This window comes from Hippocampus comes, unplaced genomic scaffold, assembly GCF_001891065.2.
Source record: "Hippocampus comes isolate QL1 unplaced genomic scaffold, H_comes_QL1_v1.1 scaffold82, whole genome shotgun sequence".
Classification (NCBI taxonomy): domain Eukaryota; kingdom Metazoa; phylum Chordata; class Actinopteri; order Syngnathiformes; family Syngnathidae; genus Hippocampus; species Hippocampus comes.
In genome coordinates, this window is record NW_017805135.1 from 3,244,779 (window position 1) to 3,259,330 (window position 14,552).

The window sequence follows — 14,552 nt, forward strand, 5'->3', positions numbered from 1 at the left end:
GCACACACACACACACACACACACACACACTGGGGAGAAAATCGACACAATTTCACCCTTTTCATACTCCATCTCCCTTACACACACACACACACACACACACACACACACATTCTCCTGAGAAGCCATTTCCCACAGTGAGTGAGTGTGTGCGCAAGCGTGCGTGCGTACATGTGTGTGTGCATGCGTGCGGACATGTTTGCATGTGTGTCTGTGTGTGTGACAGACTACAAATCCCTGACACGACCACTGATGGGAGCTTTACAGTAGAGCCTGAAGGGGACTCTGCCAGCCAGCTAGCACACCATACATAAACAAAGTGTAGTCTTTTTTCACGAGCGCACACACACACACACACACACACACACACACACACACACACACACACACACACACACACACACACACACATCCCTCTGTCATTCTCACCTTTTCCCAGGAGCCCCTGGGGGGCCTCTGGGATGCAACACAAAATGCCTTGGGTTTGTTTGAGTTAAAACTCGATAATATGAGCCGTGGCAATGACAGCACTACACATGAAATAAGGAAGGATTATGCCTCTTCATTCATCCACGGATTGTTCAAGGAAACAAAGAGAAATAGATTTGCATGTGCAATGATGTGCTTTCAATATGCACCTCTTTGTCTTTTTGGTGTCCAGTCAGAGCGATTAACAGTGGAACCTCTAAAGTTGAACATCCAAAAAGTGGTACGATGAGTTGAATCCATTTTTTCAGGAAAACTATCCTTCAACAGGTAAAACTTGGAGTTGAAATAGTCATTGCAATTCAGCAAATAAAACATATATACACAACTGTGGCTGTATGATTGTATTGCTTTGAAAGGACATCTTCAAGCCATTTCCTGTCTGTCAAGCGGGAGTTGTTTTACTTCATTTTACTTTTATTTCTATGTATTGTACAATAGCAGGCTTCTTGTTATACTTTAAAACATTTAAATAAGACTTAAAATGACGTTCTTTTGGTGGTGACTGGTTGAACCAAATTGGTTCACTTTTCATCATATGTGATGGAGAGATTTGTTTTGGAATTTGAACAACAGGGAAGTCAATCAGTGTCACAGAACAGATTGGGGATTGTGTCCAACTTTCACTTGTGCTGGGAATGCATTCAGGTATTCTTTTTTATCATTTGACATCAGATTGATTGAGACATTTGTAGTGGTGGCCAACTTTGTCGTCTGGTGACGTATTTTCCACATGCGCAATAATTATCGCCACACCGTGCCGATTGTTTATTTTAGCATTACAGGCCACTAACGTACGATCATTGTGTTATTATTTTTCATTAGAATATTTATGACTTTTTCTTTCCACATTGGCTAATTTCGATCTAATCTTCACGAATCACCTCTGTGCATCTAATAATTCCACATGACGAGGGGTCTCCTGGTTTATTGGCACATAGCAATTTAGGATGTAATGAGATCACACACCTCCAGGTAGGTGCTGCTCCTTCCCCTGCTTGGCTCATGCGTTCTGTGCGCTTATTACCATTTCATACTGACACCCCTTCTATTTGATTAAAAACTCCCCAAAAAGGATTTGTAGTTCCCTAAGTCCGCAAAGGAAATGTAATCTGTAGGAGAAAAAGGACCGAGTGCTATTGAATGTTGACTTAACCTTCCCAGTATTTGCACTGCGACGCAGCAATGCTTTGATTGGAAGACAGCAGCATCACTCAACCTCATTAGTCCCCGCGGGATCGAAATAGAACAGTAGTTCGTAATCGGTGAATATAATGAATGAACTTGCAACAAAATTAATCGACCTTAAACCTGCGACTGAGGTGGACCATCGCGGAAAAATGAGTCGGCGACGCTTCCACACCAGGTGGCTGGCCGCCGCGCATCTAGCACACACGCTTCAGTGGAAAAACTGTGATACCGTATCGGCTCTTGCGGTTCCACATACAATATGTTGTACTTTGTTATTTTATCATATATTTCCTCGTGTGCGGTCTATCGGTTTCACTGAAAGCAGTTGAATCACAATGAACTCACGTTGCATAACAATTTTGCATTGATAACATCAATATCTCCACATGGGAATTATGATGCATTAGCAGTTAGGTCAAATATATTCTTACTTTTATCCAGATTAAAATGTGCTCTTGTGCGGTTATGAAGTCATCAAAGGCACAGGCAAGCGAAAAGTTTTTTTTTTTTTTTAAGTGTCATTGTGAGGATGTGACACATTGTAGTAGAGGGAAGGGCAGTATGGTCAGTCTGCCATTACAATTAGTGTTCATTTCAGCCAGATTCAGGGAGATGTTTGCTGACTGCTGGGCATGCATTATGCATGAGTGTCCATGAGTCCATATGCACTTGGGCACACTTGTATGCCCTTGTGGAAGTGTATCGACCACCGTCGCGAGACATTACATTTGGGTTGCTGCAGTCTTCTCTTGCCGCATAATTGCTGATGTTACTCTGTGTAAAAATGCCCGATTTTCATCAAGAAGAGATTATTTCTGAAGAAAGCAAACTTATGACTTTATGGTAATTTTTGTGCAAGTCCAAGCCTCCTTTAGTGTGTTTGTGGCGTTCTGGCAAAGGTGACAATTTTGTGGCTGATAGTAGACTACATTTTATGCCTGCTGAGAGTCGGTCTAAGTTGTGGCGCAAGTTGTGTTACGTGATTTTGGTGAATTTGATTGGGGTACAGATAGATTTTGCTCTCCCGGTACGTGTACGGTGGATATCATTGTATTTCTGTACCATTGTAGAAATTAATTCAGCGAATGCATTATTATTATTATTATTAATGTTATCATTAATTGATTTTTAAAATCACCCCTCTAGCTGTGGGACAGCTATTGGGTCGGCGGGGGTGGATTGGATCACACATGGGCAAAAACGAACCAAGTGGAAGGCAGAACGCACCCACTTTTCAGCCTTGATCTGTCTGTAGTTTTCACTTTTTAGTATGCAAAGTGTTGAAAGTTTGCAGCTGCAGTAGTAACACAAGTCCCATTTTGCAATTCCACATCACATCAGAGCTATTGCTCAAGATGGATAAAAAGAAATGTACAGGTATATGACAATATATTCCATTGATATCTCTTCACAATCTAATATCAATTCACCAAATTCAGATATCACTCCCGCCGTCATCGAATGGCTTTCACATTTTATAGTAATATGTGTGTTGCATTCTGAAAGACCAACCCTACCCCAACTAAAAGTGGACAAGTTAGAATGGATAATTTTTTAAAATAAAATGCAATCAATAAATGGGTAATATAAAAAAAAGTGGTCACATTTAATGCTGCATTTTGATTTGACACTGTCAGAGTGGTATTTGTCGTATAATCTTGATTCAAAATATTCTAAACAGTTTTGGAGAAATGCAGTGCAATTCTACACTGCCAACTCCAACCACAATCACAAACTTGCTGTTACATCTCTAATGGCGTCAAAAAAGTACTATAAGTATTAGCTAAACTCCAGAACTGAAAAAAAAGAAAGACTGAGAACCTACACAGACAAGAAGCATTCTCTGGAAAGTCTCACTGGAGGTTCCGGTGTACCTAATGTTGTGTCCCGATGTGTGCGCTTATCAAAGGAAATCGCGATTCCTTCTTCGAGGTGACTCTTTAGTGCCGCCCGAAGAGAAGCTTTATAACTGCAGGACTAAAATCAGGCAAGGAGGAGGGAGAAACAAAGTCAGTCACGGTCATGCCCACGAGACACTTTTTTTTCCTTTTTTTTTTTTTTTTTTACACGTCCACGCTGTCTTTCACAATTGTGCCTCACGTGACTCCAACTCTGGATCACAGAGTTTGCGAAGGAGGGGATTTGTTTACTGGCGATGCTTAATAAAGCTTAAAATGGTTTTCAACGGTGCGAGCATCATTCAATTAAAACGCATTTTCATCCACCCCCACCTCTTATTTAATTAGACTGTCTTTTTTTTTGTCTCCTCGGTCTTCACCTCCAAGGCATATTTTCACTTTTACTCGTTGGTTAAACAAGGGGCGTGGTGTCATTTTTTTTAATTGAGACAATTACGCACGTGGCGCGTAATGGTCACGCGGGTCTCCAGGCACGCATCACTCACGACTCTATTGACCTGTCAAAATAAATAAATATATACATAAAGAAATAAATACCAATAATCCTACTAGGGGTGGGGGGGATTCACGTCTCGCTAATAGAGAGCCAAGAGAGGCGAAATGCATACAAAAGTGTAGTTGTGCATCACAGCAAACTGCAACAAAAATCATGCACATTTTATTTCTAAATTACTTCAAAATAAGCATTATGTGTACGATATTGAAGCCAGTGGTGGATCTATTGTTGGAACATTTTGTCACTTCGGTCATAAAGAACTCATTTAAAAGTATATTCAGTGTTAACATGTATACTTATACTCATATTTTAAAAAAGGTTTTAAAGACATGAGAATGAATAGTTTTGTGTAAATCACTCTAATCTTGCGAACACCACTTTGTATGATACCGTGCATTTGCACAGCATTGCAAACTATAACTGCAATCAAATATTTTAGTTTCATGAGTTTCTACCTCTGCCAGTTTAAAAAAAAATCTTTATGTGCAGAGAAACCATTGCATCTATTTAGTGGAAGCTATCCAAACAGACTCATCTGAAAAGAAGAAAAACTACATTTTTTTCATCATTTTAATCACAGATAAAGGTTCAAATAATTCATGTTTTTTTTTTCCTTCCAATTTGTCAAAATATAATGAGTGAGGAACATGTTGCCATAGCGATTAATTGTCCCTTTGTATGTGTGCACTTTAAGGAGGGAGAGAAAAGCACATCTTTGTATTGGACGTGACTGGCAAAGACCCCCATCCCTGGTACACCACCGTGGCGTTCCGGGATTACAGTGACGTCACGCCGCTACCCTTGCATGGATGAATGCTAAAGAACTATAGAGGCACAAATAATAGCACAAGCACAGTCCATATCTTGCAAGACTTACGTTATCCTTTAAGCCTCCTTCGCCGAACATAACATTTTTTTCCCCAACTAATGACGCTTAATTTCATTTCTCATCAGATTCACGGAGGGGATTATTCATTCGTATAAAACAATCTGCGGCAAAGTCTCCCCTCCTATATGGGCGAAAGTCATGTATTATTGAGAAGGGCGAAGAGAAAGGCCGTGCGCGCGTGGAAATGCGTGGAAGAGCGCGGATCTGAAGTGGAATTGGGAGCAATCGATCCGGGCTGCATGAGGAGGAATTATTGCTAATGGTTACAAAAGAAGGCGCGATGTCTTTCTCTCAGTTTGGATACCCTTATAACGCAACTTCACAGGTAAGAGTTTTTCCTCCCCCTTTTTTTAACCCTTAAAAAATGACAACATATTTCCTCGACGTAAATATTTCTCTTATTTAAAATGTGTGATTTTGTTGACTGTCCCCACCCTCTGCTTTTTGCTTTGTAGTTGTTGTGCCAAATATTGACATACACGTGCTCGTGTCCAATAACACTGAATTATGAATGAACTCACGTGCTGTCTTTTTTTTTTCTGGTGACAAAATCGAGATTGATGTCACCCTGCGTGGCGCGCCATGCGTAATTACGCATCTTTCTGATGAAATTAATGATTCAGGAGTATGTAACTGTGGCCAAAACTCTCCACTAACTCCTCATTGTATGTTTCCATTTAGAGTTTGGATGGGGAAAAGTTAGTCACCGGAAAGTTGTGAGCTCTTTATTTTCCGCCAAGTACGAGTTTAACACTTAGATTTTAACATATAAATGCCGGTTAGTTTCTAAAGAGTTCAATAATAATAATAACAACAATAATAATAATTTGAAGGTATCTGAATTTACAGCGGCAAAAAATATCACCCTGAATTACGTTTGATTTAACTTGCAAATAATGTGTCACGTATTAACAAAAAAACAAGTCACTTACACGGTGCAAACTAAACTTTGTCATAAACCCGTATTGTCATTAAAAAAGTGACTTACCTCGAATAAAGAGAATTGCTGTATGTTTGTTTTTTGTTTTATTTTGGTAACAATCTTATTGACCTTCATTTTGCAGAACTTATTTTTTGTTTTTGTTTTTAATTCTTACGCTTATTCTTTCTTCCTTCCCTTTAAGACTTTTATCCAATTGCTTTGTCCATCACTCTCTCTGTGCAGTTTTTCGTGTCGGCAAACCCCAGTACGACTTGCTGCGATTCGATTTCCAGGTCGGTGCCGCCGGACGGCTCCGCCGGAGGAGCCCAGACCCCCGCAGCCGTAGCGGCAGCCGCCGCCGCCGCCGCCTCCTTCTGCTGTCCCGCGCCCTACGAGAACCGGCTGCTAGGTGGGAGCCGCAGCGAGCTCAACGCGGCTGCTCTGGGCGTGTACGGTTCCCCCTACGCCGCGGCGGCCGCGGCGAGCCAAAACTACGCCAACTACTTCCCCTACGGAACAGACCCCTCCGCCGCCATCTATTCCTCTCTGGTGGGCTCACCTCTGCCTGCTTTGCACGCGCCCGAGAGGGGGGGAGGAAGGGAGGGAGAGAGGGGTGGTGGGTGAGCTTGGATGAATCGATGCATCAAGAAAAATGTGGTGACAAACTCTTAAATGCATCAGCCTTTCCTTTTATTTCACTCGGGAAAGTTCTCAGAAATGTCGGGAAAAAAATGACCCAATAAATGTCAGATAAACAATATCGTTGTAAAACTGTTTGGATAAACATTATAATTGGGAAAGTGTGTCAAAAATATCATACATAAAAAAATATTTTTCTTCAATGAAGCCACAATAACAGTCCTGAGTTACCTCATAAAAAAAACAGACAATTATCATTTGAAGATATCATGGTAAAATTAGAAAAAAAAATGTTTTAATGTTGCAGTTCATTTTAACAGTTGATGTTTTTAAGATCATAAAATTAAACCTCTGAAGTTACTTGTAACAGTAACAAGTTAATCCATAAATCTTCTCATTAATAAAACAAAGCAAAAAACTGTGTGCAAAGAAAAGTAAGTTTGCCCTCAAGTCTTCTTGTACTTCAAGAATAAATAAAAAAAAATACATTTAGATATTGGTTTTTGCTATAAATCAGTCATATAACTGAATGAACAATCACACAATTTTGAAATTGTTTCACATTATCATTGGGGTGTATGGATGTAATATAACTGATAGAACTACAAATGTGTACATTCAAAAGTTCAAAAAACATTTTTTTGGTATAATTTTACTGCAAATAATAAAGTTATCTTTTCAAATACATTTTATGTATGTGTTTTCAAACAGTCAGGACACAGCTGTTTTTTTCCATTGTAAAATGTGTTTTAAAAAGTTTCATAACATTGAAATATCTTCATTTTTGTGTGGCAGAATCCGCAGTACGACATGAAGGAGAGTGCAGGCACTTTACACTCGGGAATCAGTCAAACGGCTGCGTACTATCCGTACGACCCGTCGCTGGGCCAGTATCAGTATGACAGGTGAGGTTTTTGCCCCACTTTCTGTCCACTTTGTGTCATTTGAGCTCAGGTGAGCTCGCTTGCCAAAATCTGCTACGTTCCCACTTTTTATAAGCGAGCCGCATCGAGGTCAACGGTCGGGGGTGTTACTCGGTTACCTGGCTTCATTTAAAGCTGTATATCGACTTCAAACATGAGAGGGTGTGTAGTGTGCTGTCCTTAAACCGAATGCCTGTGTGTACAGATACGGGACGGTGGACTTTAACAGCACAGCCAGACGAAAGAATGCCACCCGAGAGACCACCAGCACCTTGAAAACGTGGCTCTATGAGCACCGCAAGAACCCGTACCCCACCAAGGGAGAGAAAATCATGCTGGCCATCATCACCAAGATGACCCTCACCCAGGTCTCCACTTGGTTTGCCAACGCTCGTCGGAGGCTCAAGAAGGAGAACAAGATGACGTGGTCGCCCAAAAACAAGGCCAGCGACGACAGGAAGGACGACATCAGCAAGAGTGACCACGACTGTCTCACCAAAGGTTTGTCCCACTTTTTTATTCAGATCTCAATACATTTTTTTGCCGTTTTTGCACATCATCATTTTGAGAAGTTATTTTTGGTCTCTGTTGGAGAAGTTAGTCTGAACTACATCACAAATTTTTGGGGGGATAGGTGGTGCAATTTTGGGGCATCTCCATGAACCGCGGAGTACAAATTTAAGCTACCCAACAAAAAGAAAAGTACAGACATCACTTTGCACATTTATTTGTGGAATTCGTTGTCTCTCGTGACCATATAGTTAGAATAAAACCACATCCAGAATGATCAAGACTGAGACTGTCTACATACTACTGTGCTACGTTTAATCATCCTCGGTAGAACAAGATGTAGCCTAACAAACACAAAAATTCTGTATTGAGCTGCACATTTTTTTGCTTTCATCTAAGTAATCTAGTTTCTCTCTTCACCGTTTGTTTTATAATGGACCACTGACCCAGAATGGTAGCGGTAGATTCCGATCTGCCGAATACTTGCGCTATCCTGCATGAACCAGGAAGTAGGCTACTGGCTAACGGACAAAAATATGCAGTTGCAAGACGAATTCATTTTCATTTTTCAAGCCTTTTGAGTTGGACAGAAAGTGTCCAGCCTCACCATGCCCGGGATAAACAGCTTATGTCGTCGTCTGTAGACCAGGATGCTGCCTGCTAGATGTGTTGCTCCAGAATTTCTTTTCTCTTTACATTGTTTAGAGTTAGAATTCAACCGTGCCTCAGATTCAGTGTTCCCTCTAAGATAGCATGCATGAGCAATTGTGCACTGCTCTGACCTTCTCGGTGCACACGGTGATGCTCGCATTACGTTTCTATACTCATTCCTTCATTTCCACAAACAGAACACCTCACCATTACCACTTCCCTAAGAGTTTCAGAGGTCATGTGACCAGAATTTCTTGTGTTTTATTAAATTACATGTTTTCCATTATTTCGGAGTGGGATGAGTGGTTTGAATTTTGTTGTTACTTGTCGACATCGTGTAACTTTGTTTGATCTCAGGTTTTGGACAGGTGTGCGAATGTACTGGCCGCCGTGTGCATGTCTGATGTTGCTTATTGTGGTCCAAGGGATGCTCAGGGAGTTTGTGTGAATGCTCACATGCATGGAAAATCAGAGGGAACGTTGCTCGGAATGCTGTTGTTCGCGTCCTTTCAACCGAATACTACATTTCATGTCATCTACTACAAACCACAAAATGGCCTTCTTGACTTTGGTGGAGGTCTGTGCTCGACTGAGGGCACACGCTTGTGCTCGTCTTCTTTGTATGATCTGTGAAAGTATGTCCTTTTATTAGCCAGTTGAAACACGTGACAGCTGAATGTTTTCTACCTATTTTGATAGCATTTTTTTTGTGTGTTCGTCACCCCTTATAAATCAGTGTAGGGTGACTCGTTAATCTCAATTTGTTAATCAAATTGGATTTAGTGGCATGAGTAAACCAGTTCCTACTTTGCACTCAAAGTAAGTATGAAGCGCCGTCATTCCAGACAATCTGGCTGCAATCTGCTTGGTAGCCCGCTAGCTTGCAAGCCTGCTAGGCAGGTAGACGATTATGTTTTGCTGAAGCATACATGACCCCAAATCATGAAAAAAAAAAGTTATTAAACAACAACATAATAACAGTTGAGGGTTACATGTGTGTTGCTGCTATGCACTCAAAAACCTGAAAATTTGGTTTCATGCGGACAGTGGTATGGCTGGAAAACATTTTAGATCAAAGAGCTGCCAAAAACATTTCAATTCCGACACATATACCGACATACAGGCATGACAATGAATCCCTGCACGTACACGAGTGAGCACTCACAAATTCACAGATTTGTAATATTGTCTCTTTGCGACTTGATCCTCTGGTATTTTCTGAAAATACTCGCATTTCTTTTTTTTTTTTTTTTTTTTGTGCTCCCGTCAAAGCAATGAAGGTATTATTTTGGCATCATGATGCCAAGGAACCATGTTGAAGTGCTTTGAGGAATTTCGGTTCGACAAAGTCGTGCTTTGCTGCCACCTTGTCGATTATGTTGAAGTATGTTGACCCTCATTTGATCTGAGTTCTCATTCCTTGTAGATTCCAGTGAGTGCAAGGAAGAAAAAGATTTGCATCTGAGCGATTTGGAGGACATGGACGAGGATGAGTGTGACAAGCTGGCTGGCGATTGTGAAAAGGTGGTCCCAGACGAGACTGTGGCACTCCCCGTCTCACCCCACAAGAGAGACTGCACCTCTGAGCTTCACTTGAATGTGTCCAGCGGCTTCCAACATGCCTTCCCCTGTGCCATCAAAACCTCCCTCCCCGCTCTTCCTGCCGACTTCCTGGATCCCGTAGCGTCCAAGACTCCGTCCTCTACGGGAACCTTGACCCTGTCTCACTTTGAAGCGTCGGACAAACCTCGGATTTGGTCTCTGGCCCGTACGGCGGCGTCGGGAATCATCCTGAGCCCGCAGCACGGTTCCGAGCTCAGGACGAGCAACTCCAGCGGGGATTGCCAGCTCCAGAGGTTGGCGGGAGCCCCCGGTATTCCCACTGAACAATGCGGGCCTATGAGAGGTCACCAGGAAGCCAATAACGTCTCCGGTACTATGAACCTTTTTCCTGAGGGCCCCGCTTTGCACTCCAAGGTCTATGGCCCAGGCAGCTTCAATCACAAAGGCCTCCAGCTGCACTGCCCGTCCTACGCTGCCCTCCCAGACACATGCCAGTATTCCACGACTGAAGGTTAACGGCATAACTTTACAACGGTAATGGACGTTTCACAAAAAGAAAAGCACATTTCTTAGAACCTTTTTTGTTTCTCGGTTGCACAGGATTTTCCAGCGCCAAAGCAACGGAGACGTCCTCAGACATCAGTCAAGTGTGTGTGACCTTGCAGGACGACAAGGTCACTGCGTTCAGGCCTGTGATGAAGAGGTGACTGCACACGCTTGAAGCATGTAAAGTGCATCTCAGTAAATTTGCATCTTGTGGAAAACATTTATTTCCATTGCTACATTCAAAAAGTGAAGCACAGATACAAAATGAAAACACTTGCAAGGAGAATTGAGAAGACACGAACACAGAACTAGCCAGGTGGTTAATGGCCAATCTGAGCTGGAATCAGAGATCCTGAGATCACTCATTAGTCCACGCCTCTTAAAGGCACACATCAGCACACAAAATACTATGTTGTAAAAACGTTTAATTTTTATGTTAGAATATGTTTTAATATTCATATTTTACAGTGCAGTGATATTTTTCTTTATTGAAAATTTCTTACAAAAACAGCATTTTCAGAGGGCTGGAATGGATTAATGGTGTATTAAATTATTCAATGGGGAAAATATTTGATATGAATGAACTGAGTGATAAACTTGCTCACAGAACAAATTTTCATGTCAAGGTATCACTGTATTATATACAGCCATTTCTTTTTTGATTATGACTTACTGGCTGACTTACTTTTAATTGACATTTTAGTGATTTTAATGACCTATTTCTTTTTTCCCCGTTTAGATGAATGGAGGCCGTTCAACAAATAGGAGGGTAATTATGCACTAATGGGCACAGGGGCCTCAGTGGGACAGTTATTAGCGCTGCACGTTGCAGTCGAAGCTATCAAGCTGTGGAACATTTTGCACAAGTTATTTTTTTCTTTTTTTATGGTGTTGAAGAATTTATGCAAAAATCATACACACAAAATAGAATTTTTGTCTGTGGCAATCGTGCATCATTTGCGAACCAATGTATTTATTTGTTTGTTTTTCATTGCGTTTTCTGCGTCCCTTTTAAGCATTCTGTTAAAAATGTGTATTGTCGTGGCGGTAAAAATGGTTGAAGATTAAGTTAAACGTTGTGTGTTGTCATTGTGTGAAAATGTGAACTGTGTTATTCCCTTTTTATAAAGAAACAAAACAAAAAAAACCTTTTTTCCCCAAGACTTTTCGATGTGTTGTGGTTATTTAAAGGGCTTTGGGGTGGGGTCGGGGTGCCTGTATTCAAACAATGCAGGATGCAGATTTGATCAAAGGTGACCGCCTCCGCTCGACGCGCGTGGGCCGAATCTATAAGTCGCAGAAGAAAGGCGTCGTCGGCGTGGTTTTAATCACCGGTGACGTTGAACGCTTTGTAGCCAAAGTGCGGCAACGCATGCCGAATGACGGCGAGTCCCCCGTGTGCTGCGCTAACTTAGCATTGTGTTCATTAAAAGGTCATTTGTAGCATCAATCCGTTCACACGGCCCATCACAGTGGCTTTGATTCAATATTAAAGGACAGAGTATTGTCAAACAGTCAAATGGTCTGCCTGTACTTTATACCGTTATTGTTGTAAGTGTTAAAAGTGCAAAAATATACATATTTTCTTTCTTTTCTTTTTTTTTAATTAATCGGTTATCGGAATTTTGTTCTGCTGTATATCAGAATCAGAAAAAAAAGTTGGGCTATATGTTATAGTTAGCGATTAATGGTTTTTGTTTATGTGACGTCACTGATCATGTTCATTTCTCATAACCAGATGAGAAAACCGATAAATGTCAATATAGATTTTACTTATGTAAATATTTGCCAGCATTCACATTTTCAAATGACAACATTCATTCAAAATCACAAATGTCCCTTCAGTGGTGAGTAAGTTTTAGAACAGACCTGCGGGTTAGTAATGTGGGCCTTTGGCGCTACCTGGTGCCCGCAAGCACCACGTTGGTAACCCCTGCTCAAAATTGTTCATCGGGGCGAATTTGAGTGTGAACATTTTGCCTATAAGACCCTGTAATTGACAAGCAACCAGTCAAGAATGCACCTTCATTTCACTTATTTGCTGAGAATCACTGCAAACAGTAGGTAGAGAAACCCTGTCAACAGCCTGGCTAAAATATTAGAAGGCATATTTGAGGGATTATTTTAGCATTAAAGGTGTCATACATTTCAGGTGAGTCATTTCGAGGTGCTGTGGTGATCATCCCGAGTGTCCTTGGCCATGATAAATCCTGGCAAAATAGATAAAAATGAGAGGTGGACCAGGGGGCGTTATAATATAGTCGGCTTACTTAGTCAGATGATTTCACCTTATTTTCCCACCGATGTTAATAACCTGTTGAGGTCAAAATAAATACACACGATTATATAATGGTGGAATATTCAAATTTAGCTGATTAGCAAACATAGTGGATGGAACAAGAATCATTTAAAGCAGGCGAGGGGAAAACCTGCAGCCATATTTTAAACGTGAATAGGAATATATTTTTTGAATACATAATAAAATTATGTATATTATGTTATTATTTTAGCTAAAGTAATGTCAACTGAAAATAAAGTGTTGTTTTACAAAGAAAAATGGAAAGAAATCCTTATTTTGGGCCCCGACCCTTTTTGCTCCAACATAACTTCAAGTCATACTTGGATAGAAGAGTTTGGTGCAGAGGAATTTCCGAGCCCTGATCTCAAACCCCATCTTACAAAGCCGTCCAACAGCACTAAAGGTGCTTACAGCACTTAAACATTGGTTGAGATGCCAATGCTAAAATCAAATGAGATGTGTACTGGCTCGTCCTTAAAATGCTAATGTTGGCCATAGAGGCTCAGCATTGTGTCAGTTATCTCGATTACAAGTCGCTGTGGCACTCCAAAGAGTCCGAACGTTACAATTTAAAAACAAATAATTGACATATCGTATTGGGATGTTTTTTTGACCCCTGCGCACAAGGCAAGGTGGTTAAACCAGACTAAGATGAGTTGGGTGTGGAAGAATCTGTGAGCCCTGACCTCAAACCCCTTCTAAAACTCAACCTAATATTGTGAGCAGCTTTAAAAGGACAAAAGATTGAGATATTTTAAGCACATTTTTAAATAGGGGTATGGGGGGTTGCACAAGAGGGGGGCGTAGTATTTGTCCGACATGTCTAATCTGAGGTCAGACATGAAATCTGTGATAAAGTTCCATGTTTCCGCATAATAAATTCCTTAGGTAGCTTCAACGCGGATAGGCAAATCTCCCCATTACACGTTCATCTTGGTAAATTACATTTTTCATATGGGAGGGGAGGGGGAGAAGAATGCTAGGCCAGAGGGAGTGTGAGTTGGGTGGGGTCTCCACCCTGCATAATCCAAAACAGATTTGCCATAATCTGAGAATGAGGCACAAATTTGCAAAAAAAGAAAAACAAGTGAGGGTAAACATGAATGCTTAAATAGGTTTGACAAAATTATTCGTCTGTGGCATCGCTTGTGAAATGTGACGGCGGACATCGGCCCACCACCATGCAGCCCACCCTGATGACATCAGTGATCTTATTGTAGGTGTCATAAACCGTGCTCTTTTCCAGCATCACAAAGCATACTGTTAGATTAAGAAGATTAGAAGGATTGCCCACTTGTTTATTTTATGGCACATGAAGACCTCTCAATACTTTGCAAAAGTCGCTGATGAGATCCAGGGTACAAAAGCTTGTACGTCAGGGGTGGGCAAAGTATGTGCACTGACCGCCCAAGGCTTGCTCCGTTCTTTAATTTACGTGATCAAAAGTCCTCTTATGTGTGTTGCATTCATTTATTCATTGTCATCTTGAAATTTTCGGGTCAAGTAATCATGTGAGGA

General features: G+C 41.1%; 1 protein-coding gene across 1 annotated transcript; it reads left to right on the plus strand.

The window, feature by feature from the left end:
- Positions 1–4,763: 4,763 nt before the first annotated feature.
- Positions 4,764–11,840, plus strand: irx6a (iroquois homeobox 6a). The gene is made up of 7 exons (XM_019866552.1): positions 4,764–5,306; positions 6,147–6,452; positions 7,338–7,447; positions 7,671–7,966; positions 10,053–10,700; positions 10,790–10,892; positions 11,475–11,840. The coding sequence occupies exons 1-7, from the start codon at positions 5,241–5,243 to the stop codon at positions 11,476–11,478; spliced, it is 1,533 nt and encodes a 510-aa protein (XP_019722111.1). The 5' UTR covers positions 4,764–5,240; the 3' UTR covers positions 11,479–11,840.
- The last annotated feature ends 2,712 nt before the right edge of the window (positions 11,841–14,552 follow it).

What these genes read in the sequence shown, in the direction of transcription:
- irx6a (XM_019866552.1), top strand. Translation starts at nt 5,241, where the DNA reads ATGGTTACAAAAGAAGGCGCGATGTCTTTCTCTCAGTTTGGATACCCT. An exon ending in GGCCAGTATCAGTATGACAG is followed by an intron (nt 7,448 to 7,670) that starts GTGAGGTTTTTG and finishes CTGTGTGTACAG; the next exon opens with ATACGGGACGGTGGACTTTA. An exon ending in CCAGTATTCCACGACTGAAG is followed by an intron (nt 10,701 to 10,789) that starts GTTAACGGCATA and finishes TCGGTTGCACAG; the next exon opens with GATTTTCCAGCGCCAAAGCA.